This window comes from Chelonia mydas, chromosome 7 (genome assembly GCF_015237465.2).
Source record: "Chelonia mydas isolate rCheMyd1 chromosome 7, rCheMyd1.pri.v2, whole genome shotgun sequence".
Lineage (NCBI taxonomy): Eukaryota > Metazoa > Chordata > Testudines > Cheloniidae > Chelonia > Chelonia mydas.
This window is the reverse complement of record NC_057853.1, coordinates 120424457-120451933: the sequence shown is the minus strand read 5'-3', so window position 1 is coordinate 120451933 and position 27477 is coordinate 120424457. Positions and strand designations below refer to the sequence as shown.

The 27477-nt window shown below is 49.3% G+C and overlaps 1 protein-coding gene and 1 long non-coding RNA gene across 4 annotated transcripts in view; one reads left to right on the top strand and one right to left on the bottom strand.

Annotated features, from left to right (window-relative positions):
- Positions 1-1109: 1109 nt before the first annotated feature.
- Positions 1110-14779, bottom strand: TLX1 (T cell leukemia homeobox 1). 2 transcript variants are annotated; one of them, XM_043551827.1, is made up of 4 exons: positions 14584-14779; positions 12194-12687; positions 8296-8533; positions 1110-2634 (listed from the first exon to the last, which is right to left on the bottom strand). In XM_043551827.1, the coding sequence occupies exons 1-4, from the start codon at positions 14739-14741 to the stop codon at positions 2412-2414; spliced, it is 1113 nt and encodes a 370-aa protein (XP_043407762.1). In that variant the 5' UTR covers positions 14742-14779; the 3' UTR covers positions 1110-2411. The 2 variants fall into 2 exon arrangements, with proteins under 2 accessions (XP_043407762.1, XP_007066962.2); XM_007066900.4 differs by having other exon boundaries at positions 8296-8497; positions 14584-14739.
- The window catches only part of LOC122466650, a 33541-nt gene continuing 19306 nt past the window's right edge, over positions 13243-27477 (top strand). For both annotated transcript variants that reach the window (XR_006292336.1, XR_006292337.1), the window contains exon 1: positions 13243-13341. This is a non-coding gene — a long non-coding RNA (uncharacterized LOC122466650). The remainder of the gene's footprint in view (positions 13342-27477) is intronic.

Here is a 27477-nt window from a genome sequence, read left to right as displayed (position 1 = left end):
GCTTGACACAAAGCTCACTGAAGCCAATTACAGTCTTTCTGCTGACTTCACTGGGCTTTGGCTCAGGCTCTCACTGAATTTGGAAGCTGGCTTTTTAAGGGCCTGATCCTGCAAACATCTCTGAGCCAGTAATGATTATCAGCGGAAATAAGCTCCATTATGAAGTCAGTGCAACATCTCCAGGGAGCATAAGCCCTAATGGCCTAGTCCAAAGCCCCCAGAAGTCAGAGAGAATTTTTCCAGTGTCTTCAGTTCGCTTTGGCCAAGGGCTTGTCTACATGAGGAATAAAGTAGGCTGTGAACGTAAAGCATTACAGCTATTGCAGAATAAGATTGTCAAATAGGGAGGTATCGCACTATAAGTATTCTGGTCAATTTCCCCCTATAAACAAGCCCTAATATCAAAAGAATGGCCAAAGCACTTAAACATGGGCTTAATTTAAGCGTGCAAGTAATCCCATTCCTTTTCAGCAAAGTCATAGAATCATGGGACTGGAAAGGACCTCGAGAGGTCGTCTAGTCCAGTCCCCTGCACTCATGTCAGGACTAAGAATTATCTAGACCATCCCTGACAGGTGTTTGTCTAACCTGCTCTTTAAAATATCCAGTGATGGAGATTCCACCACCTCCTTAGGCAATGTATTCCAGTGCTTCACCACCCTGACCATTAGGAAGTTTTTCCTACTGTCCAATCTAAGCCGCCCTTGCCGCAATTTAAGCCCATTGCTTCTCGTCCTAGCCTCAGCGGTTAACGAGAACGATTTTTCTCCCTGCTCCTTGTAACAACCTTTTATGTACTTGAAAACTGTGATCATGTCCCCTCTCAGTCTTCTCTTCTCCAGACTAAAGTCCTTAGCATCTGCTTAATTTAACCACATAAGCAGTCCCAATGAAGTGCTTAAAGTTAAGCAGCTGCTAAGTGCTTTGCTGGTTTTATACCTAAAAATGTTAGCAGGGTCTGGGGTAAAATGTATTACCTACCCCCCTAGGTGCTGGAGCCAAGAAGATTCTACATAAATAGAAGGGCAATGTTAATTCCATTTACACCTCAACCTTAATTTTGAAGGCAGTTGCCACGTGACTTCTGGTGTAATATTCCCTCTTGGAACTCAGTACAAAAACAAGAGCAAAGCCTTAGCTGATTTGTCCAGTATCCTGGACTTTTTTTTTTTTTTTTTATTCTTTTGTATCCACATAAATTACACAAGCACTTTATAAAATGAATACACATGAAACACCTTAGAAGTGCATAACTTAAAACAAACAAACAAATGCCTTTAAAAATCTCACTGAAAATATTTTTGATTGATTGTTTGTACCAGCTGCTTAAATTGGCAGTGCTGTTTTAGATTATAAGTAACTGAAAAATATATACTGTGTATATATATCTATATATATATTCCTGGAGTTTGCTATAAGAAGTGCTTGACTTAAGCATGTCTCCTTCCCTCAATACAATTAAAGAAATGAGAGAAACAGCTGAAAGTGAAAGATTTCCCCCCAACTTAAGCTGACGTCTAGAGCAAAAGAAGTAAAAGAAAATATTGAACAACATTTGTAAATAATACCAAAATAATCCACTGAATGAAACTGCATTGTCTCTGCAGAATGCCACAGATGTTTCAAGAGTTATTAAAATATAAGTTGATCAATGCAGAGCATGTGGTATCCAGGGAAACAGTTTGGAATCTTCATACAATTATTTATGGTGCTTACTATCTTCAAAGTCCGTCAGTTTCCTCTCTTATTCCCCCACTGGAAAAATATAATAATTAAAAGGAGGAAGAGACATTCCTAGATGAAATCCAAGGAATTCACTTCCCCTGCACGTGGAAATCACCAGGCAAAAGACTAAAGCTGGGCTGTTTTGTCCATTTGTTGAATCCAGTCTGTGCATTTCTTTTGCGCCTATGACCCAGGTGGAGGCGAGGGGGGTTGTTAAAGAAACGTCAAAGCTCCATTTCAAGGAAGGGGGAATTATTTCATTTTAAATGACCAGTCTAAAAAACGTATACAAAGAAACCAAAGGCCTGCACTGGCTGCGGACAGAATCCAGGGAAGATTTCCTCCATGGATTCTGAGAGGATGACATGGGGCTAACGTATCTTTACTTTCTGGGAATAATTAAGGGAGCTCCTTGTTGTTCATTGTCCGTAATGGAGACTTTCAAAAGACAAAAAGGGAAATGCCACTTTTATCTGAATAATCCTGCAGGTGACTTTATTTTTTTCCCCCTCCCCTGCTTCCTGCCAAGAGGATATTTGCTGTCTCGGCACATTGGAAGTGTGGGGCTCTTGGGTGACAGTGTATAGGGGTAGTTTCCTGTTGGGAAGAAGGATGCTTCCGGCTGTGCTGAAGCTTGGGTGGCTCGTAACGCAGTGTGCGTGGGGGGGACCACTGGATTGTGGTCTCTATTCGCAAGCAGAGGCAACGGAGGTGACGCTGGTGATCTTGGACGAGTCATCGGACCAAGGCTGGAGGTTCTGGAGGGCGAAGAGGGAAGAGTTGTGGACACAGATGGGGTCTGCCTGGAGGGGCTGATTGATGCTTTTCTGGAAGGCCTCCTGCTGGAGCTGCATGAGGATGCGGTTGGCTTGCTGTCTCTCGGCCTCCCTCTCTTCTGCAGTTTGTCGCCTGGGAGAAAACAATAATCATGAATGATTTATGTCATGGCAGAGCTGCCCTACCAAGGTCACGGCCTCACTGTGCTGGGCCCTGTACAGACACACAGTGAGAGACCTGTGGAAGGCCACAAAGCGGGGAATAGTACCCATGTCTCCTGAGTCCCAGCCCAGGGCACTAGCCACTGGACCACACTGTCTTTCCATTACCCTCCTTAAGAAAAGGGAAAGTACCATGCAAAATCCAAAGCTTCCTTTGTGGCCATGGGTGCAGGATATGTTCTCATCGAGGAAGATACAGACTGTCCATAGGAGCAGAGACGACTGAGCTGGAAGAGACCTAACTAAGTCAAATCTCCCCCTCCCCCCACCCCATCCCCTGGCCAATGCAGGATTGTTCCCTGTTCTCCAGGACGGTCCCCAGCCTACTGCAAATGACTGCAGCCAGGGATCCTGGAAAATTATTCCAGAGAGGTCCGAAGGAAAGGCAGATTTCCTTCACTCGCCCAGTGTCTGAGCTCCATTGTCCACAGCTTTGTGGGAAGTGACCAATCCCTTTGGTCTCCGGGGAGATCCCTTGTGGCATAGCACTCCCCACAGCACGCGCACGCGCAGCCCCTTTCCTTGGTGCCCAGTTAGGCCCCTTGAAATAACTTTGGCCAAAACCTGCGCTCCTTTCTCAGGCAAAACCCCATTCGCTTCGGTAGGTGAGGCTCTCAGGATAGAACCAGGAAGAAAGCTCTGGTTCATCCCTCCAGCTGTATACACTGTAGAGAGTGGAACACCAGGGTTGGCCTTCTCTCTCCTGGAAACCATGTGGCCTACTGTGGATCTCAGGTTACAGTGTCTGTGGCTGGCTCAACTCACTGTCCTTCCAGCTACTTTTTGCTATGTTCCCCCGGGGGCTAGCCAGCCCTAGAAAATCAAACAGGACAGCTGGAAGTTCACTGAGTCAAATGGGAACCAGGACTAGTTCTCACCCCATTGTGCAGCTTGATTCCATGGTGCTGTCTCCCCCTTTGGAGTATCCAGCATGGAAAGCACTATATCTGAATGAATCAAAGGCCCCGGGAATGCATGCACCACCCAGCTTAAGTTTTCCTGGCATATTAGGCCTTTGTGTTTTCCGTCTGAGGTACAGCAAGGCTCTGTTTAGGGGGGATCCGGGTATGAAAAGCAGAGGCATTTCCTCTGCCTATCAACCCTGTGTCCAAAATCAGCCAACAAAAATTCCTTCCCTCTCTGCTATTTCTCTGCTTCTCTGGTGGTAATTACCAGATTTATGGCCTTATCTGTCACTTTCCTGGCTCTGTACTGATCCTTCACACTTTGTAATGCATTGTTGTAAAATCAATTTCTAATGAAACTATTGTTTGTTTGGGTTTCCTTTTGCTATCGCTCCCCTGAAAGGTTTCAGTTCATAGCCCAGGAGGGTTGGGGGAAAGGAGACGTGCTGGGTTATCTGTGGGAAACTGGAGTCCAGCCGGCTGGAGAAAGCTCAGGGACACCAAGCTGATTCTCAGCTCAAATACAGTGGCATGTTATTGACAAGAGTCATTGCATGTACCTTTCACATCTACAAAGAGCATGAAATATACATTTTTGTATCTGATCTCCTCTCTTTCCTCCCTGACCCGCGCTGCTTGATTTACCCGGCATTATTTATTATGTAGCCGAGCCACTGTGTTATTTCATTCGGTTATTTCACTTCCGAGGCACGGTTTTTATTAAAGACACGGTGTAAAATAGGTTTGGATGGCATTAATTTCTTGACAACTGTCAGGTGTAGCTTCATGGGATCGGAGACAGCCCTGTAACCTTCTTCTCCGACTTCAAGACAGCCACCACCACCAGTACGTGCCGCGTTAAAGCAGGACAAAATTCAGCGTATGCAGCCAATTATCTTCTGAATAAGAGACAAGGAAAGAATTTCATAAATAATGTACGAGTTTTCCTTCCGCAGCAAATTTACTCGTAATGCATATTTAATACTGTTTTGACTTCATCGAGAAATGTAACGCCGCCTCCTTTATAATTAGTGGTAACCGATTATAAATTTCACGCTGGGACATTATTCTCAGTTAACACAGTTCGCAGCAAAACAAATAAATAAATAAGTCACGTTTCAAACCAAGAGAGAAATAAATACCCCCCGGTGCAAAAACACCAGGATCCAGGCAATTGATTTAAATATTGCAACGGAAGGGCAACGTATTAGTAATAATTATTAAATGCAGCCCATTGCCTTAATTGCAAATTTGTAAATTATGGAAGACCTTCCCCCCAGCACGAATATGAAGTGTCTAGCCCGGGGCCCTATCCTGCTCCGATGGGAGTTTTTCAGGATCGGCACCTAATGTAGTAAAAGACACGGGAGCGATCATTTAATGGGATTTTTCCCCGTGTGAGGATTTAAGGCTCGGACCCTATACCGCTGTATGGCCCCGATCCAGGTCCCCTTCTACTCACCGCGCGCTTTCCCCATTGATTTCAATGGCTCAGGACTGAACGTGACCGAACAGGACTCGGTGGCAGAGGTTTGGTCCCTGTTCCGTGACGCTCTGGCAAATCGCGCAGCTGCTGCGATTTTTAACTTCCTTCCGACCGAGTATCGATCTCGTTCCCCTAGAGCCCCCTCCCGGCCCCGCCAGGTCCCACCGCGAAAGGACTGGTCCTGATTTCAAAGTCCGTCTTGTCGCTGACTTCACCGTTCGTTGCACTGTCCCCAGCAGGAGGTTCTGGGGTTAGAATTAAGTATTATTAAGGCAATTGCAGGTTGTTTGCAACAACTGCCCGTGTACATAAAACTCCGGCGATTGTCCCCTTTCGGATTCCCACCCCTCTTAAATAGCTTCCCATTGTATAACTTGTAGACATGCGGTTTAGGACTCCCTGGCAGTTAAATTAGAGCGCTAAGGCCATGGTGACTTGTGATATATATATTTATTGTTTGCTTCAAATGATCAGAGAATGTTCGTCTGTAGTTAACTTTTTAAAATTTCACTTCTTTTCTGTTTCCCTTCTGGGGCCGAAAAACTCTTCCTCTGCAATGAATACACCACTCTCCAGCTGCCTGTGTGTGTGAGAGCCATCGAAAGCAATTACATTATCTACCAACTTCGATTCTAACTCCTGAAGTTTACAACATACAATAATTGACTCTAGACTCATTGAGCTCGGAACACAAGGAGACTTATTTCATACTCAAAGACCTTCCATTAAACCTCGTGTATTTATTGAAACATCTGTCTTCCAATTCCTTTTGGCACATCCTAGCAAAGGCTGGTGTGTGCAATTCTCGCGCTAAATATTATATACAATCGCCTGTATTCGTCTATTTTTACCCGAGAACTCACATCTATCTGTCTGTGGCATGTTCCCCATTAATGCAAACAGAAATCTTACTTATAGCAAGGAAGGGGAAATGGATTTTTAACCGCCTAGTGCTACTGTGCATGAAGGATTTTTAGAAGCAAATTGAGATCAATCTATTCTAAATAAGAGCAGATCTATTGTGGATTATAAATAGCTTTATCCAATGTACACAAGATGATTTTAAAAAAACCAAGAAGAAAGTATATTTTGTTTTGAGGAGGACTTGAGAAAATAACCCTCTAGTCCTTTAAAACTCAAGTCAATAATAACTCAGAACTTCACGTTAAAGATTTCAAACCATTTTATATATATATATAAACTTCCTTTTGAACAATGGTTATTGTCACACCCTTTCTTGGCTGGTACTGTGCATGGGAGGGTAAGTAAAGAAAACAAGACGGGTTTCATTTCTTAAATGTCCTTTGTGTAACTACAAAACCCCAATGGGATTTTTTCAAAGTTAAAATCCCTCGCTTTTAGCATAGCCAATCACTTCAAAGGCTTCCAAATCTACAGCCGTTCATTTCCCCGGCACGTTCAGGACTGCTGGGGCTTTTCAAATAAATATCAGCTCATATTGCTGTCTTTTTAGGGCACGGTACTGAAATCCACAGTCCCGTCCTACTAATCTAAATTTTCTGGTTGCTGGTGTGAAAATGAATAGCTCAGTTCATACCGTCATGACACAGGGGGGCTGGCTTATGGCCACATTCACCCCCTCTAGCTACTCTGGAAAGCGTCCCTGACGCGAGGCCGTCCTAGGCTACTGCCACATGGCCCAGGAAAACAGGGTTCCCTCTTATGCCTCCTGACCCGGGCCTCATGTATTCACAAAACGCTGCATTTATCATTACAGATCCACGTAGGCACCCACCCGCTTTTTGGTCAGTACAAATCACGGACAAAATACAACAAAACAAACACCCCCAAGGGCCATAGAGTCAAAATGACATGCTCGAGTTTGTATGTTTCCTTCTCCTCCAAAGTACTTACAACTCCCCAAAATACACCCCGAAGATGCCTTTTCACAGTAAAAATTGCCTCCCCACTGGGTAGCCTCGTTTTTTTTAAAAAATGAAACATAATTTCGTTCCGATTTCTCTCCTCCAGAAATGGTTTCCCATTATTACTGGCCCTTCTTGTTCTCTGTATAAAACTACCAGGCCAGTTTAAAGACACCGGGGAAAGAACTGTAACCCTGAGAAGGACTCGGGGGAAGATCCGGAGCTGGTATAAATTGCCTTAGCTCTGGGGGGAGTAGAGAGAGTCCATCAGGAATCCACCGGTCCCAAACACTGTCACTGACTGTTGGCCGGCCATGAATATATCTGTGAAGGGGGCGTGTTTTTCTCACAGGTTCAGATGGAGAGAACGGCTGGTGTTTGGGGACACCAGTCTCCTCCATTTAATACCTTATGTACTTTTTAAAGCACTGAACCAAAAGGATCCCGCCAAAGAGAGAAAAAACTGGGGTCTGAAACACCTTCCTGAACCAAAACCAAAACCAAGGAGGAGTCCTCGGGGCACCTTAGAGACTAACACATTTAAGCTTATGCCCAAACAAATGTGTTAGGCTCGAAGGTGCCCCAAGGACTCCTCCTTGGTTTTGCTGATACAGACTAACAGGGCTGCCCCTCTGGACCCTTCCTGAACCCCGTTCCTCCACTCGGCCGGATCCCAGCTGAGTCACACGCAATGCCATGCCGGCGCGCTTTCCTGTGTCCTGCGTCCCCACTGCACTTCACTTCTGCTGCGGCGCTTGGCCAGGTCGCTGATTCCGGAGTTATCGCGCTGACCAGTTCACCCAAGCGTAGACCCCTCTCTCCGGCTGTGGGGTCTGAAGGGACCTCGCCGCGTGTGCGGATCCCCCCCATCAACGCTCATCTCAACCGGACCAACGCATCGACCGCCCACAGCCCCCCGCCCCGGCTAAGCGCACCCGGCTTTGCTGAACAGAGCCGAGAGGGTTTTCAGCTTAGCGCGGGCCTGGGCCTGTCTTTCAAAGGGGCAAAGCTCCGACTCGGAAACCCTTTAAAGGGCAGCCGCGTGCGAGGAGAGACACAAACCCACACCCCGCGGGGGCAAACTTCTGTCACCCACCTAGCTCAGCGCCCGGGTAATAGCCCCGGGGGTGCCCGCGCAGTAACACCACCGCAGACGCGCAGTAACAGGACGCACAGCGGGCGAAGCCCAGAGGGGCGCGCCACCAAGGAAGCAAACCCGGGACAGTGTGCAAAGACAACAGAGACAGTCACACACCAGACCAAATACACCCCCAGGGGCGGGACTCGCTTCTGACCTCCATTTTGTCCTCCTGTTCTGGAACCAGGTTTTCACCTGGGCATCTGTCATCTTGAGGGCCTTGGCCAGGGCTGCCCGCTCGGCCGAGGCCAGGTACTTCTGCCGGTGGAAGCGCTTCTCCAGCTCGCAGATCTGCAGCCGGGTGAAAGACGTCCTGGGTTTCTTTTTCTTGGGCGGCGTCCGGTTCTGGTAGGGGTGACCTATACGGCGTGTTACAGTGAAGGGTGAGAGGGCCACTGGGGTGGGAGACGGGGCGGGCGGGTGGGGGGGGGGGGGGCAAAGAAGCAAGCAGCAAAATATCAGGAGGGGTCCACGAGCAATAGCAGAGACAGACACAGAGAGAGATTGCGAGGCGAGTGGGCAGAGCCTGGCCTGGGAAGCAGGGCCGGGGGGCGAGGGGGCTGTTACCAGAGCCCATGCTGCCCTGGGCCAGCTATAGCGGCTAATAGCATGCTGCAAAGCACCCCCGCCCCCCGCCCGCCCCAGGCCTACCCTTCCCCAGCAATAAACACCCTCTCGGCCCGGGCCTTCTGAGACACCAACATCCCTCAGCCCCAACCCTTCCGCGGGTCTCCCTCTGGGGCGCGGGGTGTGGAAAGGACCAGGAGCGGCAGATGTTAGTAATGCGCGGTGGGAAGATGCCTGGTGCTGCTGGAAGAGAGGAAAGGCCCCACGTCCCCCAGTGACTTCGTGGGAGCCGGATCGGCGCCGAGTCCCCTGTGCTAACTACCCCCGGCCAAACCGCGAAAACAGGCGCCCCCGTGATGCACCCCCGGCTATCCCGCTGCCTGCTAACCAGGGCGGGGGGATGAACAGTGATTAATTCGCTGCCGCACCCAAGGGTGCCCAGCCGGCGGCATTTCTGGGGGCACGGTCTGCCTGTCATCGCAAAGGGGAGCCTTGGCCATTTCTCAGACTAGGGAATTTGATTTTCTCGGTCAGTCCAGGCGCTCAGAGAGCCGCCTTTGGACGAAGTCGGTGTCAGGCGCGTGTTCAAAATACAGCTCGGGACGTCTGTTTATTTCACGTAAAGAGGGAAACTACCCGCCCCCGAGAAAGTTCCTGGATTGCTCTGAATGTGACAAATCCATTTAACACAAACACGGGCTATTGGGTTAATAAAGCGGACGCGGGGGGCCCGATACTTTGTGGAATGAATCATCTCTCTGATATTGACAGATTTCCACAGTTCAGATTTGTTTTAGTCCCTGGTGTGTATATGAAGGTGATTTTTTTGGTCTGGGGTTTTATATCTATATCTATACCTATATCTCTCCTTTTGGTCGCGCTGTTTAATCCCATTAATAAAGTTTCTGTCATAACTGATCTTCTATTTCCCCTGAATTAGGAAGGACCTTACCCACAGAATTCTCTTTAAACACGGATATCCTACCTCCTCCGGATGTAGAACTAAGTTTAAAATCTGATCCTGCACCAACTTCCACGGAACACAAACGCGTGTTTACTTTCCCCCTTTCTCACTATACGCAGCAATCGCTGGGGTGGGTCGAAATAATTTCGATGAGAGCTTCATAAATACAGAAAAGGCTCCCGGAAGTAGCGTGGCTGTTTATTAAATTGTATCTGTCTTTATTCGTTGTGGAACAACATCCCTAGGCCGGATGCACTGAAGTGAGGTACAAGGGCCTCGCCCGTTCAACGGAGAAGATAGAAAAACACTGTGATTAGGGCGATCTAAACTGTCTTCTGTCTACGCATATCTTCCTCTCGTTATCTGCAGGGCCTCTCATCCCTCTCCCTTGCTATTGTATCTAAGTCCCTCTTCCGGACAGCGCAGAGAAACGTCTGCCCTCCTCCCTGTTCCGACACATATATAATCAGGCTGGCAGATAATGGAAAAATATAGGCCCCTAAATCTTTTAGAACACCTAGTCCGTCCGGAAGCTAGGCAGTACCTTCCTTCCCCAGAGCAGACGAAACTCAGATGACAGGGGGACATTTGCTGTCAATTTCAGACAAAACGGCCTTTTGTGATAGTTGCCTAACTAGGATCTATCATGCATTTAATCCCCCCCGCCGCCCCCATTACTGCTGTGAAACGGATGCCGCATCAACTTCCTATCTAGCGGCCAGAGCACATGGCAAAGAGTTCGTTACTCCAGGGCAAAGGTACAGGACCTCCCAGATGGAATGATCTGTCCCCTGTCTCGAACAGGTAGACATTTACCGCCTTGAAACCCATCCAACTGCCGAGTTTAATACTCAGCAGTAATAACAACGGATAATACCACCCGATGTTGTCTCTGGGAAGCCTTTTGTGCAGTGTTTCTACAATGACATTTCTAGGTGCCGTCATCTGTCCTAAACCAGCCTAATTCTCCACCTCTCGCACTTCTATTATGGGCTCTATTCCCCGGGACCCACTCAGGGGAAAGCCCCACTTGTGGCCAGGACAGTTTTGCCTGTGTAAATAGTAAGAGAGCTGAAATATTCGGCAATTCTAAGGACCCCTTTCGTCCCGGGATCTCAACGCGCTCTATAAACAATGATTAAATCGAGCCTCATTCCCCCTGGGAGGCAGATAAAGACTTCATTCGGTTGTATTTTTAATTATATGAGTAAATTGATATCATATCAAAATTAGATTTAAAAATAATCCCAATTGGTCACACTGGAAAGTGTAAATTAACCAGGAGCTGCTTTAAAGGGGACGGACTCTCCCCATTTTACAATTTTTCTGCCTTTTCAACCCACTCATTCTGGTGTTGGATTCGTTTCCCAGTTCACACCCGAACAGCCATCCAGCCGCCCACTCCACACTGCTTCGGGTCTGGGGGTGCGGGCAGCGGTGGAGAACTGACCCCAAAAGTGAAGCGAAAGAGCAGCACTTAAATGTTTTGCTCGGCCCTGTGGGAGGAAGCCGCCTTGTTTGTTCATTATTATATTCTGCATTAGGCTCGCTTGGGAACTGCAAAAACACGGTTTCGCAGAGGAAATTTACATTGATCCGTAATCTTCCCTGAAGAAAAACTAGGGCAAAAACTTGTTAAAAATCATAGAAACATGAAATTCCTTTTGGGGCCTGGCCATAACGAAATGAGAGAACTCCAGTTCCCTCTCGGTGCCTGCCTGTTACTAGATCCAACAACGGGACTATCCTTCCCGCAATAACGTGCCGACATTAAACCCTCACTTTAAAAATAAATCCGTGAGCAGCCTTCTCCTTCCATGAGAAGTTAGGGATAAACAAATAATCTATTCTTTTCTGAGCTAAACCCCCCTGAAAAATCTGAGCCTGAAAAACTTTTTCAACTATTTTCGGGGTGAGTTTAAAGGGTTTAAATGTGACCCCCAGTGTGAATTTATTGTTGTTATTATTAGAGCCTAACTATGCTTCCTTAGTCAAAATATATCTGTACTAATGACTGATTCATTTATAAATCCTGCTGTCCCTTGGCTATCTTTGCACCCAATAGCCAAAATGCACTTGGGGAATTGTCCCAACCCCCCGGTAATTAATAAATAATCCCATTCAGGTGGATTCACCCCCGGATCGCTAATTGTGCTGCATCCTTTGATATGATTCTTTCTTTCCGCGTCGGCCTCATTACTCTCTGCCTCAGTGGCTGGCCCGGGACTAATTCTATGCAGGGTTTTGCTTCTCTGTGCCCATTGCTCGGAACCTGGAGAGCGGGGCCGGGGTCTCGGTGATCACCCTGGAATCAAAGGATCACGCCCTTGCAGGCGCGCCCGCCCAATCCCGGCCGTCTGGAAAGGGCAGCGAGGGGGAGGCCTGGGGACAGGGCTGTCTGGTGCAGCGGGGAGGGAGCCTGCCGTCGCGCCCCAGGTGGGCCCGGCATAGCGGGGCGGTGATCCCGACAGGGAGGCAGGCGAGCCGGGCTGCCCCGCTCTGGAAGCCAGGGGACGGGACTCACCTGTGAACCGGTCTTTCGTGTAGCGCCTGTTGCTCTCCATCCAGGGGAAAGTGAGTCCCGTGAGGTTGTTCATGGCGTTCACCGAGGGCACGGTGGGCATCCCGGTGGAGAGGGGCTGGTGCCCGCCGCCAGCCAGCGGCCTGTGCGCCGGCACCCGGATCACGCCCCCCGCCGAGTTCAGGCCGTTCCCGTTCATGGCCACCCCCATGTTGACGTTGTAGGAGCCCGGCAGGGAAGCCATGCTGCAGGCCCCCGGGTAAGCCCCGGCCGAGCCGCCGCTCGCCCCGTAGCTGCCGGTCATGGTGTTGTAGGCGCTGCTCACGATGCAGCTCAGGCCGTAGTCGGAGGAGTCCTGCAGCCGGGAGCCGGAGATCATGCAGCTGCCTTGGTCCGGGTTGTTGAGGATCTGGTCGATTCCAAAGCTGATGGGCTCGGCGTGGCTCTGGTGGAGGTGGTGAGCCCCTATGTGATCCATGCTGCCGCTCGTAATCCCCCTAAACAACACAAAAGGTGGGTCGTCGTCCCCACCACCACCACCCTGCTCCAGGCCAGTGCCGGATCAGGGAAGAGATTTACACCGCGCGCCGCTCCGGTCTCGCTTCGCTTCGCCCCAAAGCCTCCAAGGAGGCTGGAAGTGGGGAAGGAAGGGCTGGAAAAAAGCAAGAGCGGAGATTTGGGAGAGAATGGGTGAGTGTGTGCGAGCGTCTGGACTCTGGCTCGGCTGCGAGGGCATCAATCATGTTACCAGAAGGCCTGATACTTCTAGGCCCTGGGTCTCCATTGGCTGGATCCTGAGAGCAGCTGAATGAATGACAGTCAGGGAAGAGAGAGAGAGAGAGAGAGGAGAAAAGGAGTTTCTTTCAGAGCCCAAAAAACCCCAGGCTAGCCAGAGCCTTATAAAGTCAAGTCACCCCAGCTACAGCGCAAAGGAGGCAGCTTGCAACTGCCGGTTGTTTATTTGTGCAATTGACTAGCTCACGTTTTCTCTAAACATCCACACGCCCCCGCCCTCCCCCCGGTGTATTTCTCGTTCCTCCCATCCAGCCCTGGGAGAGTGTAACAGACACGAGTGCCTTTCCGCCGCCCCGTGGAAAGCTGCAGGTATTTTGCTGCCATTGTGCAAAGCCCTTCGTGCCCAGACAAAGAAGGTAAAAGCTTAATCGGCGCTGGAGTTGCAATGGCTGGGGGAGAAAAGGGTGGGGGGCTCCTTTCTTTTTCCAAAGTCTGAGGAGTGGAGGGGGCAGAAATATGAAAAAGTGAGCGATCTCATATCTGGATCGCTATCCCTGTATAAATCCGTTCTCTAATATTGTATTCGGTATTTAGATTTTCATATAAAAATCTGTTGTCTGTAGAAATCTAAATACATAACAAAATAGTCCACAGAGGATTTGCCAAGGAGATATATCTATATACACAGTGCTATTTGTAGAAATCGAAATACATAATACAAGATTAGGCAAAAGATTTACAAAGGAGATGGATAGATGGATATATTTGTTCGTGGAAATCTAAATACATAATACTATACGAGAAAGGATTTACAGAGGATATATAATATCCTGTGTTGTTTGTATAAATATAAATACATCGTTTTATATTATATGTAAATTGTTTATCTCTGGCACCCACGATTTACTTTAGAAGTGACTCGCCTGTCCCTTCTGTAACTAAATTATCAATCCGATTCTTTACGCACCAAACATTACCCCGGTACTCCCAGCTGGGACCCTGCGGAGTGGGGGTAATGGAAAGGTTGCATCAGACTGGATAAATGAAGATGGACCCCAAACCAATGCTCCCTTGATTTGAGTAAGTCAGTCATATGTGGCAACCTCTACGGATAACCCAAAGAAGAGGAAAGGAGGACTTGTGGCACCTTAGAGACCAACACATTTATTTGAGCACAAGCTTTCGTGAGCTACAGCTCACTTCATCTGATGCATCCGATGAAGTGAGCTGTAGCTCACGAAAACTTATGCTCAGATAAATTGGTTTGTCTCTAAGGTGCCACAAGTCCTCCTTTTCTGTTTGCGAATACAGACTAACAGGGCTGCTACTCTGAAACCGAAGAAGAGGGGTAGGTAGCTAAACCCACGGGCCTAGTGCTGGCTATGGGGATCGCTTGGACGCGACTTGTGCAGCGCCTGGAAGCGCAGCCGGACGGAGAGGTGGGAGAGGCAGGCCTGAAGGCGACCTTCCGCAATTGAACGCACGTGTGTAAGCAGTTAAAAACGATCGGTCCACTCCCCGGTTTGGGTCGAGGCTGTTCCTCTGCGCCCACACAAAGGCCGCTGCAACGGGCTAATCTCACAGCAGCCAGCCAGAGGCATCCGCCGGCGGTTCCCTGGGCATTTTTAAGGCCATTCTGTCCGGGGGCTGCTCCCTACCTGCTCGCGGGGCAACCCGGCGGATATGGCTCAACAGTCACCGACTTCGCTTGAGCCAGGAAAGGGGCCCAGGCAGCCAGCCGGGGCTGCATTTTCCGAAGTGTCTCTGCAGACGGCTGGTCCCGGGCCGTCTGCCTCCTACCCCAGCGCCTGCCCATTGACAGCGATCTCCCTGAGGGGTATCATTGTAACTGAACGGGACGTGTTTGCCCAGGAGCGCCTGTTATTAACCTAGCCCTCCCAAACCTGGGGATCTTCCCCACTCGAAGGGATCCACTTTCCATCCCCTTTAGAAGCAAGCTGTCCCCTCCCAGAGGCTGGGATCTCCGCAGCTCCAGAGAAGGGGTTGCAGAGACTGGCTTCTCCTGGGGCCAGTTTTTGCTGTGAGTTGAGTCTTGTCTGTGTGAGGGTCCCGCTTGGCCAAGGGAAATTGAATTTGCTTTTCCAGCGAGTAGATCAAATCAGCCAGTTTACAGACTCGCCCCCGGGCTCGGGATGTGTATTGGGACGAAATCGCCAGGGCGTAAAGTGAGACCCTTTTGATCCAAGGCCAGGTAAAACTACACGCCGCACCCCCCCTCTCACTACCGGTGCAATTATTGTGTCTCTCTCACACAGAGAATTGGTCCCTCACACACATCCATCATCGGACTGTTGCACCGAAACACAAACTCCAACCTTTTTTCCCAAAGAGAGAAGATCGTGGGTAGGACAGCTTTAAACCCCCTTCCAAATGGGGCAGGATCTCGCCTCCTCGTTAGGAACCTTAACCAAATTACCCCAATCAGCTATGCGCCACAGCCGATTCATCAGCGACAGTAGGGCCTGATTGATTGATTGAGTCTAAGAAGGGAGAACGTTTGCTCTTTATTTTATAAAGTATAATTCACGACAGGCGTGTTGAGATGCTTTTCCTTAATGGCACACGCACAAACCTGCCTTGTTCCTAACGCACACCCCATCCAAATACCCTTCTGCTTGATTGAGTAGAGAGGAAACTATTTGTAGCCAGAACTTTTGGGCCCTGCTCTTAATCCCATTGATGTCCATGGGAGTATTACCTCGGAAGGTAAACCCTGACTCTCTCTCTCTGGTGTATGCGTGAGAGAGAGACCCCATGCATGCGGGCATTATATCCATAGACCTAATTCCTGCAACCTTGCAATAATCTGTGGACTAAATTGCCTGGAGGAGAGGGCACTTCATAGTCTCTTCACCAGCCCTCTGCTCGCAATCCCTCGGCTATCCCTCTGAGTTTCATAGAATATCAGGGTTGGAAGGGACCTCAGGAGGTCATCTAGTCCAACCCCCTGCTCAAAGCAGGACCAAGCCCCAATTTTTGCCCCATCCCTAAATGGCCCCCTCAAGGATTGAACTCACAACCCTGGGTTTAGCAGGCCAATGCTCAAACCACTGAGCTATTGCCCCTATTTGGTTCTTTCAAATAGCCCCCATTTGTACCACTTGCAAACTAACCTCCCATACACAGACCTCCCTTTGTGTCCAGGGGTGGCATCCCCCCTAAAATATTGCACAGACCCACTGCCCTGTGAATTCTGGGGCGGGCACAGCTTCAGACTTTGATATGGCCCATATAGGGGGAAAGGCCTGCCCCTAGAGTTGGCACATCTTGATTTGCAGAAAACATTAGGTTAGGGCCTTTTTAGAAGTGTGTTGTTTTTTTTTTAAAAAAGTAATGGTGTTTCTCTCTCTCCCAATGGCCCTCTACAGTGAGACTCCGGGTGATCAGGCCAATAGCTGGGGGAAGGAAAAAGAAGGTAAAGACCGTGCTGACCACACCCAGTGTATGTAAAGTGACTTTTCTGTAGCCGAGATGGCATAACCCGATCCTATGTGCTAACGATTTCCCGGGGAAGGGCGGGCTTGGCCTGTCTACCAGCTGGGTGGGAAGCGTTACAATCCACGGCTACGGGCATCTCAGTGGGTTTATTTTTTAAATCTGCTCGGACAGCCCATAACCCTGGCCATGTCTGAGGGGGCCTCGCCACCGCTGGCCAGGCCCCGGTGACCTCCAGCTTGGATCACTGCTCCATGGACTTGACCCAACGCCCATTGAGATCAATGGGAATGTTCCCGCTGGCTTCAGCGGGCTTGGGGCCCTGGGTGGGACCCCTCTGGAGATCTATAATCAGATGCTCTGGCTGCAGGAGTCTTTGTGTGGATTGGTTGCTAGCTACACACACAACTGCTTCCCCCCCCTGGGGCTGGGCTTGGCCCTGGAATCCACTGAGGCCGAGGCCCCAGATTTCACCCATGGGTTCTGCTGGATTCGAGGCAAGACGCAGGCTCCAGCTGTTCTCTCCGAGGCCTTCTTGCTGGGGCAGGGTGGGTGCTGGGTTGCTCCGGGTGCAAGACGCAGCCCGCGTGGTGTGTGGGTGAGTCCTGGAGGTTCAGTCCGCCCGGGCTAGTTTATTTACCGCTGCTCTTCGGCTTTGCTCTTGCGCTCCGAGACAGTGGGATGGCGGAGATTGAGAGTGGGGTTAACATTTTTTCCATACCTCCCCCCCCCCCCAAAAAAAAATGTTTTCAGTGATTTCCCCCACCCCTACATTGTGCAGGGGGGAAATACCAGACTTAAAAAAAAAATCCATCGATTCTAGTGGTGGGAGTGTTCATAAAAACTGGGGGGGTGGGGGAGGCGTTGAAAATAAACGTCCGGCGCAGGAAGAAAAAGTCAAAGCGCCGTGGCATGTAATAGCACGAGACGTTTAGCTAAAATCGTGCCACTCCCAGGGCACAAACCAGGCTGAAATCCGTCTGAACGCGTAGGAAAGCAAATCGCCTGCCGCTTTCTGCACCTGTCCCGTTCCCCTGCTGTCATGATCGAGCTGGGTCAGGTCAGGAAGGAGAGATTCTGGCCTCTGCCCTGGTAAAAGGAGGCATGGCCCAATGCATTTCACCGTCTCGCCCTCACTCTGGGTGAAACCCCGAAGCTCTTGCAGGCGGAGGGGATTCTGCAACAGACTTCAGCGGAGCCGAGGTTCCCAGTCCTTGTTTCTATTGACTGCTCAGACCTGCTTTGTCACCCGTCATTTCTAGCCACAGTTATTCCCCGGGGAAGCCTTCTCAATATTTAGGAATCTTTTAGCCCCCGTAAGTTTTAGACACTAATTAATAGGGGAAAGAAAAGTCCAGTTCCCAGTTTAACCAGCGTGACACCAGATACTACCTGTCTGAACTAACGACCATGTGGAGGGAAATCAGATGCGTTTTGAATTCAGATGGACTCAGACCGGATTAACTGTCCAGAGCCCCATCTCCGCGATTGATTTGAAAGCAGAGATCCTCACTGAAGTCAGGAGGAGAGTTGTTGTTGTTTAAGAAATATCAATTTAGAAAGAAACAAATCCAGTCTTTTTGCAGTGGAGCAAAAAGAAACCGGTTACCGCCGATGTGCTCCGGCCTGCACTGAATTTAGACGGTTACCCTAAATTGCCTAATCCCTCCTCGCAGTCTCTCACTTTGTAAATATGCCTGGAACCGTGTCTGCGGGACTCACGCCAGGGTTCTCAGGAGCTCGTCCCGCCATTAGCTGACAACATCTCAGGAGCTCAGCTTACAACGCTAGGCTTCCTCTAGACTGTAGGGACCTCTTTCAAAACCCCTTAACACTATACAGGAGGGGACACAGACCAAAGTGTACACAAACTGAGCATGCATCTAAAACGACACAGACAGCCAGTTCTCCCAGCTATGCCGAGAGGGTAGTTTAAAGACCAACCAGCTAAGAATGACTCGCGCGTGGCTTTTTTTAGTGTTGATCAGCCAGAAAAGCAACTACAGAGATCCCAGAACCCAAATCGCCCCAAGCACTGGTCCTCCCCGCAAACTTTCTGTGCTTGAAACTGACCCCATCCAGTCGCGGCATGTCCAGGGGCTACGTATTTCAAATGAGCATAAGCGATTCATTACAATGGGAGCGAGTTCCCCTCTTCTAAAGTAGCAGACCTATAGGCAAGTAGGCGAAGAGTTTTATCAATAGCTGTGAAAAGCTAATTCATAAACACACACAAAGAGACTATATATATATATATATACTGTGCATGAAAGCCCTATAAAAGGTCATTTTTTTCAGGATGGGATTTTTCAGAGAATACAAGGGCGTTGCTGCGGACACGTTGTGTGTGAAAGTGTCTCTCTGTTGATCTGTGCGTGCAAGCGTGATTGTGTGTTGTGTGGGATACGGGCAAGAGACTAAATTGGCAGCTCTTCTCTTCCGCCCTGCAAATCTACCTTTGTCACTGGTTGTTGGCGTTGTTTTAACGTTTTCTCTTCGATCCATTAATCTTCCATTGGCGATGTGTTGTCCCCACTTTTTAAAAAAAACACCGTTGTATTTCCTCAGAATGCGAGTTCATCTTCTGACCTAAACTTTCATTTTTAATGCTAGGAAAAACCCCACTGGAAAACCATCGGCCATGGCCCTCTAAATTATGTTTTGTCCAACAGCGGCTTGGCAATTAAATACCCTTTGATTTTAAATGAGTTTTAGCCTTTTCGGGATGTTTCCGAGTCAGCTTTGGGTTGCCCCATGTAAACACACATCTTTCCCCATGAGATTTGCAGCGGCCCCGGTTAAACCGGGGAGGTTTGGCTGGGCTATTAATCCCGATAGTATCAATCGGGACTCATCGCCTTCGCATCTAACCGCTGTAAACTGACCAAAAGGAAACCTGGCAGCTCAGAGAGCGCCGCAAATACGGGCATTATTGTCTCTTACAAGCCAAATCACCAACTCCACAGAGTTCAAAGTCTTCAGCTGTTGCAACGTTGTGCGTTGGCTGTGAAGAGAGTCGAGGGTTTTTTTCCAGAGCCCCCTTTCTCCTGCGATCACTAATTGGGTGAGCAATTGACACACGTTAATAATAATCTAAGAAATATGTCTCTAAGCTTGTGCCCAAATGAGGAGTGCATTATGAAGAATTGATTTGGGGGCGCTTGGGGAACTGGCTTATTTAACAGCAAGCATTAAAGTATTAATATTTTAGATGGGATCACAGTCTGTAATTTTTTTTTTATGCTGGGCAATTGACCGACATTAAAATTTAATGAAATGATCTGCTATCTAGAGTTAGAGGCTTGTCAAGCCACAGAACAGAGACCATTAGCAAAAACCTGCAGCATTTCCACTAACAGGTAAATAATTAAAAAGAAATGCTATCCTGGTAGGTCCCGAAGATTATTTAGAGATGGGCGCTGGGAGCCATTATTACAGGGGATAGAAACAAAACCCTTTCGTGGGAAATCTCGCTTTCCCACCGTTGGAGGGGAAAAGAGGCTAAATGAAAATAGAAATTAATTGCAAGCGGTTGCAGAATGCTACGGAGATTTTACACCTCCCCAGCTAAATCAATATGGAGACAATTATTACCAGAAGTAAATAAGTCTTTCGCACAACGCTTCAGGATCTTCAGCCGTAGTTTCGGCACCAGCGTGGTGGGAGCATGAGAGGTAGATTCTGAAATTAGAGCGAGAATTCTCAAATTGGTGTGAGAAGGGTTCTGAAAATAGCGCTGGATTTGGAGAGTTGATCGTATTCTTCACTTGCTAGGTTTGTTCTGAAATTATAGACAGCCGGAAAGTAATGGGTATTTATTATGAATTGAAGTATTAATTCTTCGATCATTATTAGATTGATTCTGAAATTATAGATAAGCAGACGGGCAGGATTTTTAAATTCTTGCCAGAGAGGCGGGCAAATGGCTAGGTCCTGAAATGATCGTCAGAGAGTTTATTCGTAAAGGTGGATCATTTTATAATTATGTCGCTATTTCTATTCAGGCTCAAGGACTGATTTGTGGTCTTGCAAAGTTACTGGGAGACGAGTAGGCATTTCCCGCCTTCATTCTGAATGAATGCACGGGACTTATTTTAGAAGTTCCTTGATGTAACCATTAGCCAACTGCCGCCCCCACGCCCTCTCCCAAAGTGACCGCCCCAGCCATGTCTTCCCCGGGCGATAGAATAGCAGGACTGCACCAGATGGGCGAGTGCTTTGCTGTGGGTGGCTGCTGCTGGGGAAGGACTCATCTGTTCGGAAACGTCCTTTCTCCCCAATCCACCCCCCTGCCTAGCAACCGCAGGGACTCTGCCCCCCCGCCAAAAAAATCACAGGCAGTTATTGAGCGCCTCTGTCCAAAAAGCCGTCTCGAGTGTCCCGAGAGATCCTCAGCCGGGCCTTAAGTGCTAACTAAATATTTGCATTCTTGGTTTTGTCTTGTGTCAGCACCAGCCGATCGCGCTTTCCGCCGTGCAGCGCCCGCCGGCCCTTCACTGAGAAGACGAGGCCGCAGAAAGTTGTCAGGAAGCGATCAGGTCTTTCCAGCGGAAGAAAACCCGCTGGGGAGGGCGGGTGCGTGAAAACGTTTCATACCCCGGCCTTTTCCGAGGCGGCTGTGCGGGGCGGTCAGTTGCAGGTTGGCTGGGCGTCACCTCGCCCCTGGAACCAAGCACAGGCCCAGGGGTCTCACCCCGGTGGACCCCAGCGGCCGGAAAGGGGTCGGCGCAGCGGGGAGATTTTGGAGAACACAAGAGTCGCTTTTTGGTTTGGCTGCCTGATTCATGGCCCAGCTCTGCAGTGCGGTCGGGTCTGAATATGCATCACACGCCTTCCCACACCTCTACACACAAATATTTCATTTATATCTCTGCATCTGCTGTGCATCTCTCTCTGTGTATGTCCACACACACACATATCCAGAGAGATGCACAAGATATATATGTAATATATGTAATAATATATGTTATGCATCGCTGTATATATATATATATATATATATATATATATATATATATTACATATTACACAGAGAGAGATACACAACAGATGCAGGATATCTGTCTATCTATCTGTTGGCACCTTAAAGACGAACAGATTTATTTGGGCATAAGCTTTCCTGGGTAAAAACCCTACCTTCTCGAGACGCATCTGAAGAAGTGGGGTTTTTGCCCAGGAAAGCTTATGCCCAAATAAATCTGATCGTCTTTAAGGTGCCACCGGACTCCTTGATGTTTTTGGGGCTGCAGACTAACACGGCTCCCCCCTGATATATCTCTGCTGTGCATCTCCGTGTATATTTACACACCCAATCACTGTGTGCACATGTGAATGCGTGTATATATATAATATACAGAGAGAGCGAGAGCTGTGCACGACAGATACATGACACACACCCACATTCCCACAGCTATATATGTTCACACGCCCTCACTCCCCCACCCAAACGCGCACACCAATCCCAGGGCACGAGTCTGCAGATTTCCCCCCACAAGCAGGCGAGCGCGCAACACGCACCAACGTGCACACAACCAGAAGTCTGCACCGCCAGCCACGCTCGAACCCCCTCGGCAGGAAGGTTTCACAGGGGCAGGGTCTCTGGGGAATTCCCCCTCTAGAGCCTCTGTCGCCGTTTGGAGCCGAGCAGAAGGAGGAAGCAGCGTACTTTCCTGTTGGGAACCTGGGGCCTGCCCGTGCATTAGATCCATCGCACCGGGCCTGACAGAACAAACCGGAACCGGGTCTGCCGGGAGCCTGCTGCAGGTTCGCTCCCCACACCGGCTCTGGGGGGTCCCCTCAGCCCAGCGCTCCGGTTGAACTGCTCTCAGGAGAAAGGGCCCTGATCCCATCGCTCCCCTTCCTGCACCGCTTCGCCGGCAGGGGATCGGGTTTCCACTCCTCCCCCACCCCAACCTCCCCACCTGCCTAAGTTCTTGACTTCTGAACTCAGCTGGGAACCTGCTGGCGCCAGCTCCATCAACCAAAGTCCTTGTGGTTAGGAAGAGCAGAAGCGTTCGGATGGAGGGGAGAGGAGCTGATGACGGTTTCAAGAAGTTTTCCCCTCACAGGCTTAATTGCACTCCCGGAGCTGCTGGGGGATTTGCTGGGGGAGGAGGGCAGGGGGAGGGGGGCAATGGGCAGCCCCTGTCTGGCAGATAGAAGAGATAAGCCAAGAGAGGTGACACTCCTGCCAGTCACAGCTACACTTGCCCCCCGCACGCGGCTGCACCCAGAGCCATCGCCGGCAGAGGCAGCCGGGCGTTGTGTGCAGGCGGGGAAGCGCGGATACCACCCGGGGAAAGCGGGCCCTGTGGACTCGATGGCTGCTTGCGGGCCCTTCCAAAGCTCCCGGTTTGGAAAAGAATGGGGGTTGTGTCTCTCAATCCCCGCCCTGCCTGGGAAAGCCTGGCCTTTCATGCCTCCGTGCCTCAGTTTCCTCATCTAGACACTATGGTTTGCTGTTCGTATTATCGCAGCTCCTAAGCACCCTAGGTGTGAACCAGAACTGCCCTGTGCTAGGCGCTGTACGAACCCAGAGCAGTAATACGTCCCTACCTCACCGGGGGGGCTAGGCTGAAAGTCACTGCCGCCTGTGAATGGAAAGTCTCCCTTTGACCTCTGCGGGGGCGGCGGGGGGGGGGGGGAAACCAAGCCCTTAGACAGCCAGAGAGATCTGCAGAAGTGCCGGAGAGTCTATGTTCTCATTTCCCGTCGGAGCCGGATAGTCCAGCAGGCGGGACACTGTCAATCCACGGGCTCCTTTGCCCCCAGGACGGGCAGGATACGCCAGCACATTGTGTCTTTCGCGGTCATTCATTCATACTCCAGAACGCTGGAAGCTGCGTGTCAGGATGGTTACACCAGCTTCTTCAAACAGCTAGAGACCGCAGTACCACGGCCACAGAGGGGCCTTCTTCCGCCCGTGTCCTCCTGAGGGCGAGCACAGCAGTGCCTTTGGAGGGGAGATATTCGACTCCACCAAGGCCTGCTGGGGCGAGGCAGACCGGCTGGCTCACAGCTCAGGGTGCATGCAGGTCACAGCAGGTATTCTACCTCTGATCTGTTGCTTTTCTCCCCTCCAGACCCAGTCAGCTTCCTCTCCGGTGCAGATCTTCTACCGATCTGCTCCGGCCTCCATTTACACCTGACTTGGCCCCCGTGAGCTCCATGGAGCCCTGGTCCACTGCACTCAGAGTTCTTCTAACCACAGTGCTAATCTTGGTGCTGGCTTTTTGATGTAGACACCTATCCTCTGGGCACCAGAATGAGGCCCCTCAGCCACTTCCCACTGGTCATCCGCCAGTTATCGGACCCTAACACTTCTCAGCCACTCATCCTGCAAAGACCTTACTCATGCAACTCATCCCGCTGGCTCTGATGGGAAGACTTGAGGGAATCATCAACACGGGAGTCTAGGAACCTTGGAACTCATCTATCTGTATTTGTGTTGTATACTGCTGCCCATCACCGGAGTATCTGGCTGTCTTCCAGGTAAACACAGCCAAGTCCCCAGTGGAATTCCTGGCTCTTCTCCCTTTTGGAGGTAAAACCTTTTTGCTTCAGGTAGGGGCTTTCTTTTCATTTTTCATTAATTTATTTATTTTAGGTGAATTTGTTCCCGATTTGGGGGGAGTTATTTTGGGTCGGCGGGTGGGTTGTCAGTGTTGTGAGCATCATTCTTGTGCTGGAAAAGCCCTTTTTGATGAGGAAGGTTCCGCAGGGTTTTCGAAAGATGGGCAGACTCTGGCTGCTGGAAGACTGTCCCAGAGCTGGCTCTCCCCAATGGAGAATGCTTCATCCTGGACTTCAAGAGCTGCCTTGTCCTACAGAAGCGCAACTGTCATGATAGTTCAGAGATCTAAGGTAGCCTTGGAATTAATCTTTATGCAAAATCTGGAGGGAACAATTACAGCATTTTTAACACCACTCTAGATAGATTCCCGTCTCCCCATCCCACAAAAAAACTTCATTCCAGGGCCAAGACTTAGCAGAAACCCAGAGGAGAATGGACCTATGCTCTGAAAACCGGGTTTTATAATAGAAACGGTGGGCACTAATCGTGCCACTATGAAACCATTGTTGTATGCACCTGTGTTGTAGTCATGTGGGTCCCAGGGTATTTGTATTTAGCTGTGACACTCTGAGTACCTTTCCTAGCCCCGAAGAAGAGCTCTGTGGAGCTCAAAAGCTTGACTCTCTCACCAACAGAGGTTGGTCCAATAAAACATATTCCCTCACCCACCTTGTCTCATTATTAAGTCACTCCCACGAAAGGTCTTGGAAAGATCTTAGCGGCATGATGTGACATTCTGCAACAATCACATGTGTAAAGCTTTCCACTCTTTATAGGAACTTGTGTCAGTTCCTAGTCCACTTCCATCTCTTCCTTTTTGGTTCGTGACTCCATCACCTCTGGTAGCAGGACACTAAACCCTGAGGAAGAACTGCCCTGGCATGGACATCATCAGCTTGATTTGCCTTTGATCTATAGGTTCTTTATTTTTAGCAGAGGGCATGAGGACAGACCAGGAAACCCACTGATGAATCAGTAGATGCAACATAGAGCTACAGTACATGCCTATATTTGCTTAGAAGGGCCCATCCGTTCCCACCTTAGGAAGCCCTGCCCCATCTGAGGCCTATTTAATGAGCCTTTACACCTTCTGATAACTGCACCAAGCGGTAATCAAAGCTTGTCCCTTCAACAGCTTTCTCTTATAAGGAGCATTGGATGTCTCTGGGATTGGGAACAGCACAGAGAGCTTTCACCTATAGCTTTCACCTATAGCTTTCACCTATAGCTCACTGGTTCCAGTCTAGGCTGGAATGGTGAGGAACACAAGGACTTTCATGGAGATTAAGGCCAGAAGGGAATGTTAGATCATCTAGTCTGACCTCCTGTAGACCACAGGTCACCAACACCACCTAGCTACCCCTGTACTGAGGCCAAAGACTTGAGTTAGATGAAAGCATTTCAGTTCTTAGGACACTAATCTGTGAGCCACAGGAGAAACTGAGATGCTACCAGTGGCTGAGGCCTCACCAGATGCTCAGTTGTTCCCAGCATTTGAACCGGCCCCAAGCTGCAGAGGAAACTGAAAATATCCCAAAGTTCCAACCCTGGGGAACAATTCCTTCCTGACCCCAGATTGGGGTGATCGGAATGACCCTTAGCCTGGGAGCAAGGCATGCCAGCCAGGCATCTGGAAAGAAGATCCTCTGGACCATCTCAAGAGCACCAGTCCACCCTGTCCTGTGTCCCATCTCCAGCTGTGGCCAGGCTCTGATGTATCTGGGGAAGGCAAACACCTCCCACTCCCCACCCCACTCCACACACAGAATACACTTGGCCAATATCTGGAGGTCAGGGGGAATCCTTCCTGATCCCAGCAGGCAACGAACTGAAGCCCTGGAGCATGAGGGATTTGATTATAGCCATGTCTTAAACACTTAGCTGCAAATGTTATGAGCTTGTTGAGCGCAATACAAGGGCTATTCAGTTCCCCCGTGTGAAATGAGTTTGATGGTCTCTGTCCAGCTCCCGGGGAAGAATGTCAACGTCACAAAACCTGCTGCCAAACTGGCACTAATCTAATTGCTCGTCTCAGCAGAGAAATCCTTAGAGGTGGTTTCTCAACTTTTCACTGCCACTAGCCATCCTGACTGGCTCTGTGGGTACACAGCTGATAATTTTCGTGTAATGTGCAACATTACATCCAAGCTGCTCCCCAGAGTGAGAAAACATCAGTTCTTTGTGCCTGTAACCCTGGGAAAAAAATAAAAAAGGAAACAGTGTCGATACAATATAAGAACATCAGAACAGCCACAGTGGGTCAGACCAATGGTCCATCTCGCCCAGTCCCCTGTCTTCCGACAGTGGCTGGTGTCAGGGCAATTTACTGAGTGACCCATCCCCTGTCGTCCAGCCCCAGCTTCTAGCAGTCAGAGGTTTCAGGATACCCAGAGCATGGAGTTGAGCCTTTACAAAATATTCAGATTTTTAAGGGCACACAAGTTTCAGAAAGGTCAGGTGGCTGGGGGAGGAATAATGGAAAATATGTTAAATTCTCAGAAGTTTATCCCAACTTTTTGGGGGAGGACGTGGGAGTGGGGAACTGGAAATCTCATCAGAAGAGTTTTTTCTCTGTAGTTCTTTCTTGCTTTGTCTGGACTGGAAACATCACAGGAGTAGTCTTTCCCTAGCTAGCCCAGTTCTTCTAATGCCCTGAAAGCAGAAAGTGCAGATTGGGGGCGGGGGCGGGGTGGAGGAGAAATACTCCAACAGATTTTTCCCCTCAAGCACAACTGCCTTGTGCTATTCTAAGAGAACCAGAACATGAAACCGACCAGGCTCCCTTCACAGATCCCAAATTAGGTCCAGAAAGTGCATACACAATATGAAGGAAACAACTGGCTTAGGGGTTAAAAACAATCTAAGCCATTTAGGAGATTAAACTTTGCTTTCAGAAGTGATTTAGGCCCTCAGGAGCCCAAGTCTCATTGAAAGTCAGGGGAACTTTTAAGTGCCTTTGAAATGTTGACCTCAGAGCTTTACATCCCTGTTCATTTCAGTAAGTTACCGTTAGTAACACAAAGAAGGAATTTCGATACGGCTCGTCTTGATCTTAGAAAACGCGCAAGGATCCCGTTAACAGAAGCTTGACTAAGAAACTTCTTTTCCCTTCAGACCCTTGCAAACCAAATGTAACTATTCGCTGGTTTGCTCACCAGGAAGACAAGGCAATCATTTCCAGAGAGTCTTTAATCTGTCACACAGAATGAGCGTGGGCACGGGATTTTGCAAATGGGTGAAGTTAGCCAATATGACACCAAGTTTCCCTCAACGACCAAGCGATTTGTTGTCCCTGGATGCAAACTCTGCTACATCCAGACTCAGAATGGAGCAGCTCATTCCAGCCTCCGATTTGCCCTCTACAGTGTTTAGAACAATTTACATTTAAATGTCACCGGGGCGCGCGATTGTGGGGCGCACTCACGTGAGTTCTGACTTTTCACGGCTAGCTGCGTCACCACTTCAAACAATTATTTTATTTCCAAAAAAAAAAAAAAAAAAGTCCCCAATTGGAAGACCTGGG

Bases quoted from the DNA above. Each gene is read 5' to 3' on its own strand.
- TLX1 (XM_043551827.1), bottom strand. From the start codon at position 14,741: ATGGGCAGGCGCTGGGGTAGGAGGCAGACGGCCCGGGACCAGCCGTCT. The intron at 12,688-14,583 runs GTAGGGAGCAGC...TGTGTTGTTTAG, and splicing joins CCGGGTTGCCCCGCGAGCAG to GGGGATTACGAGCGGCAGCA. The intron at 8,534-12,193 runs GTGAGTCCCGTC...CTCCCACCCCAG, and splicing joins CACGAAAGACCGGTTCACAG to TGGCCCTCTCACCCTTCACT.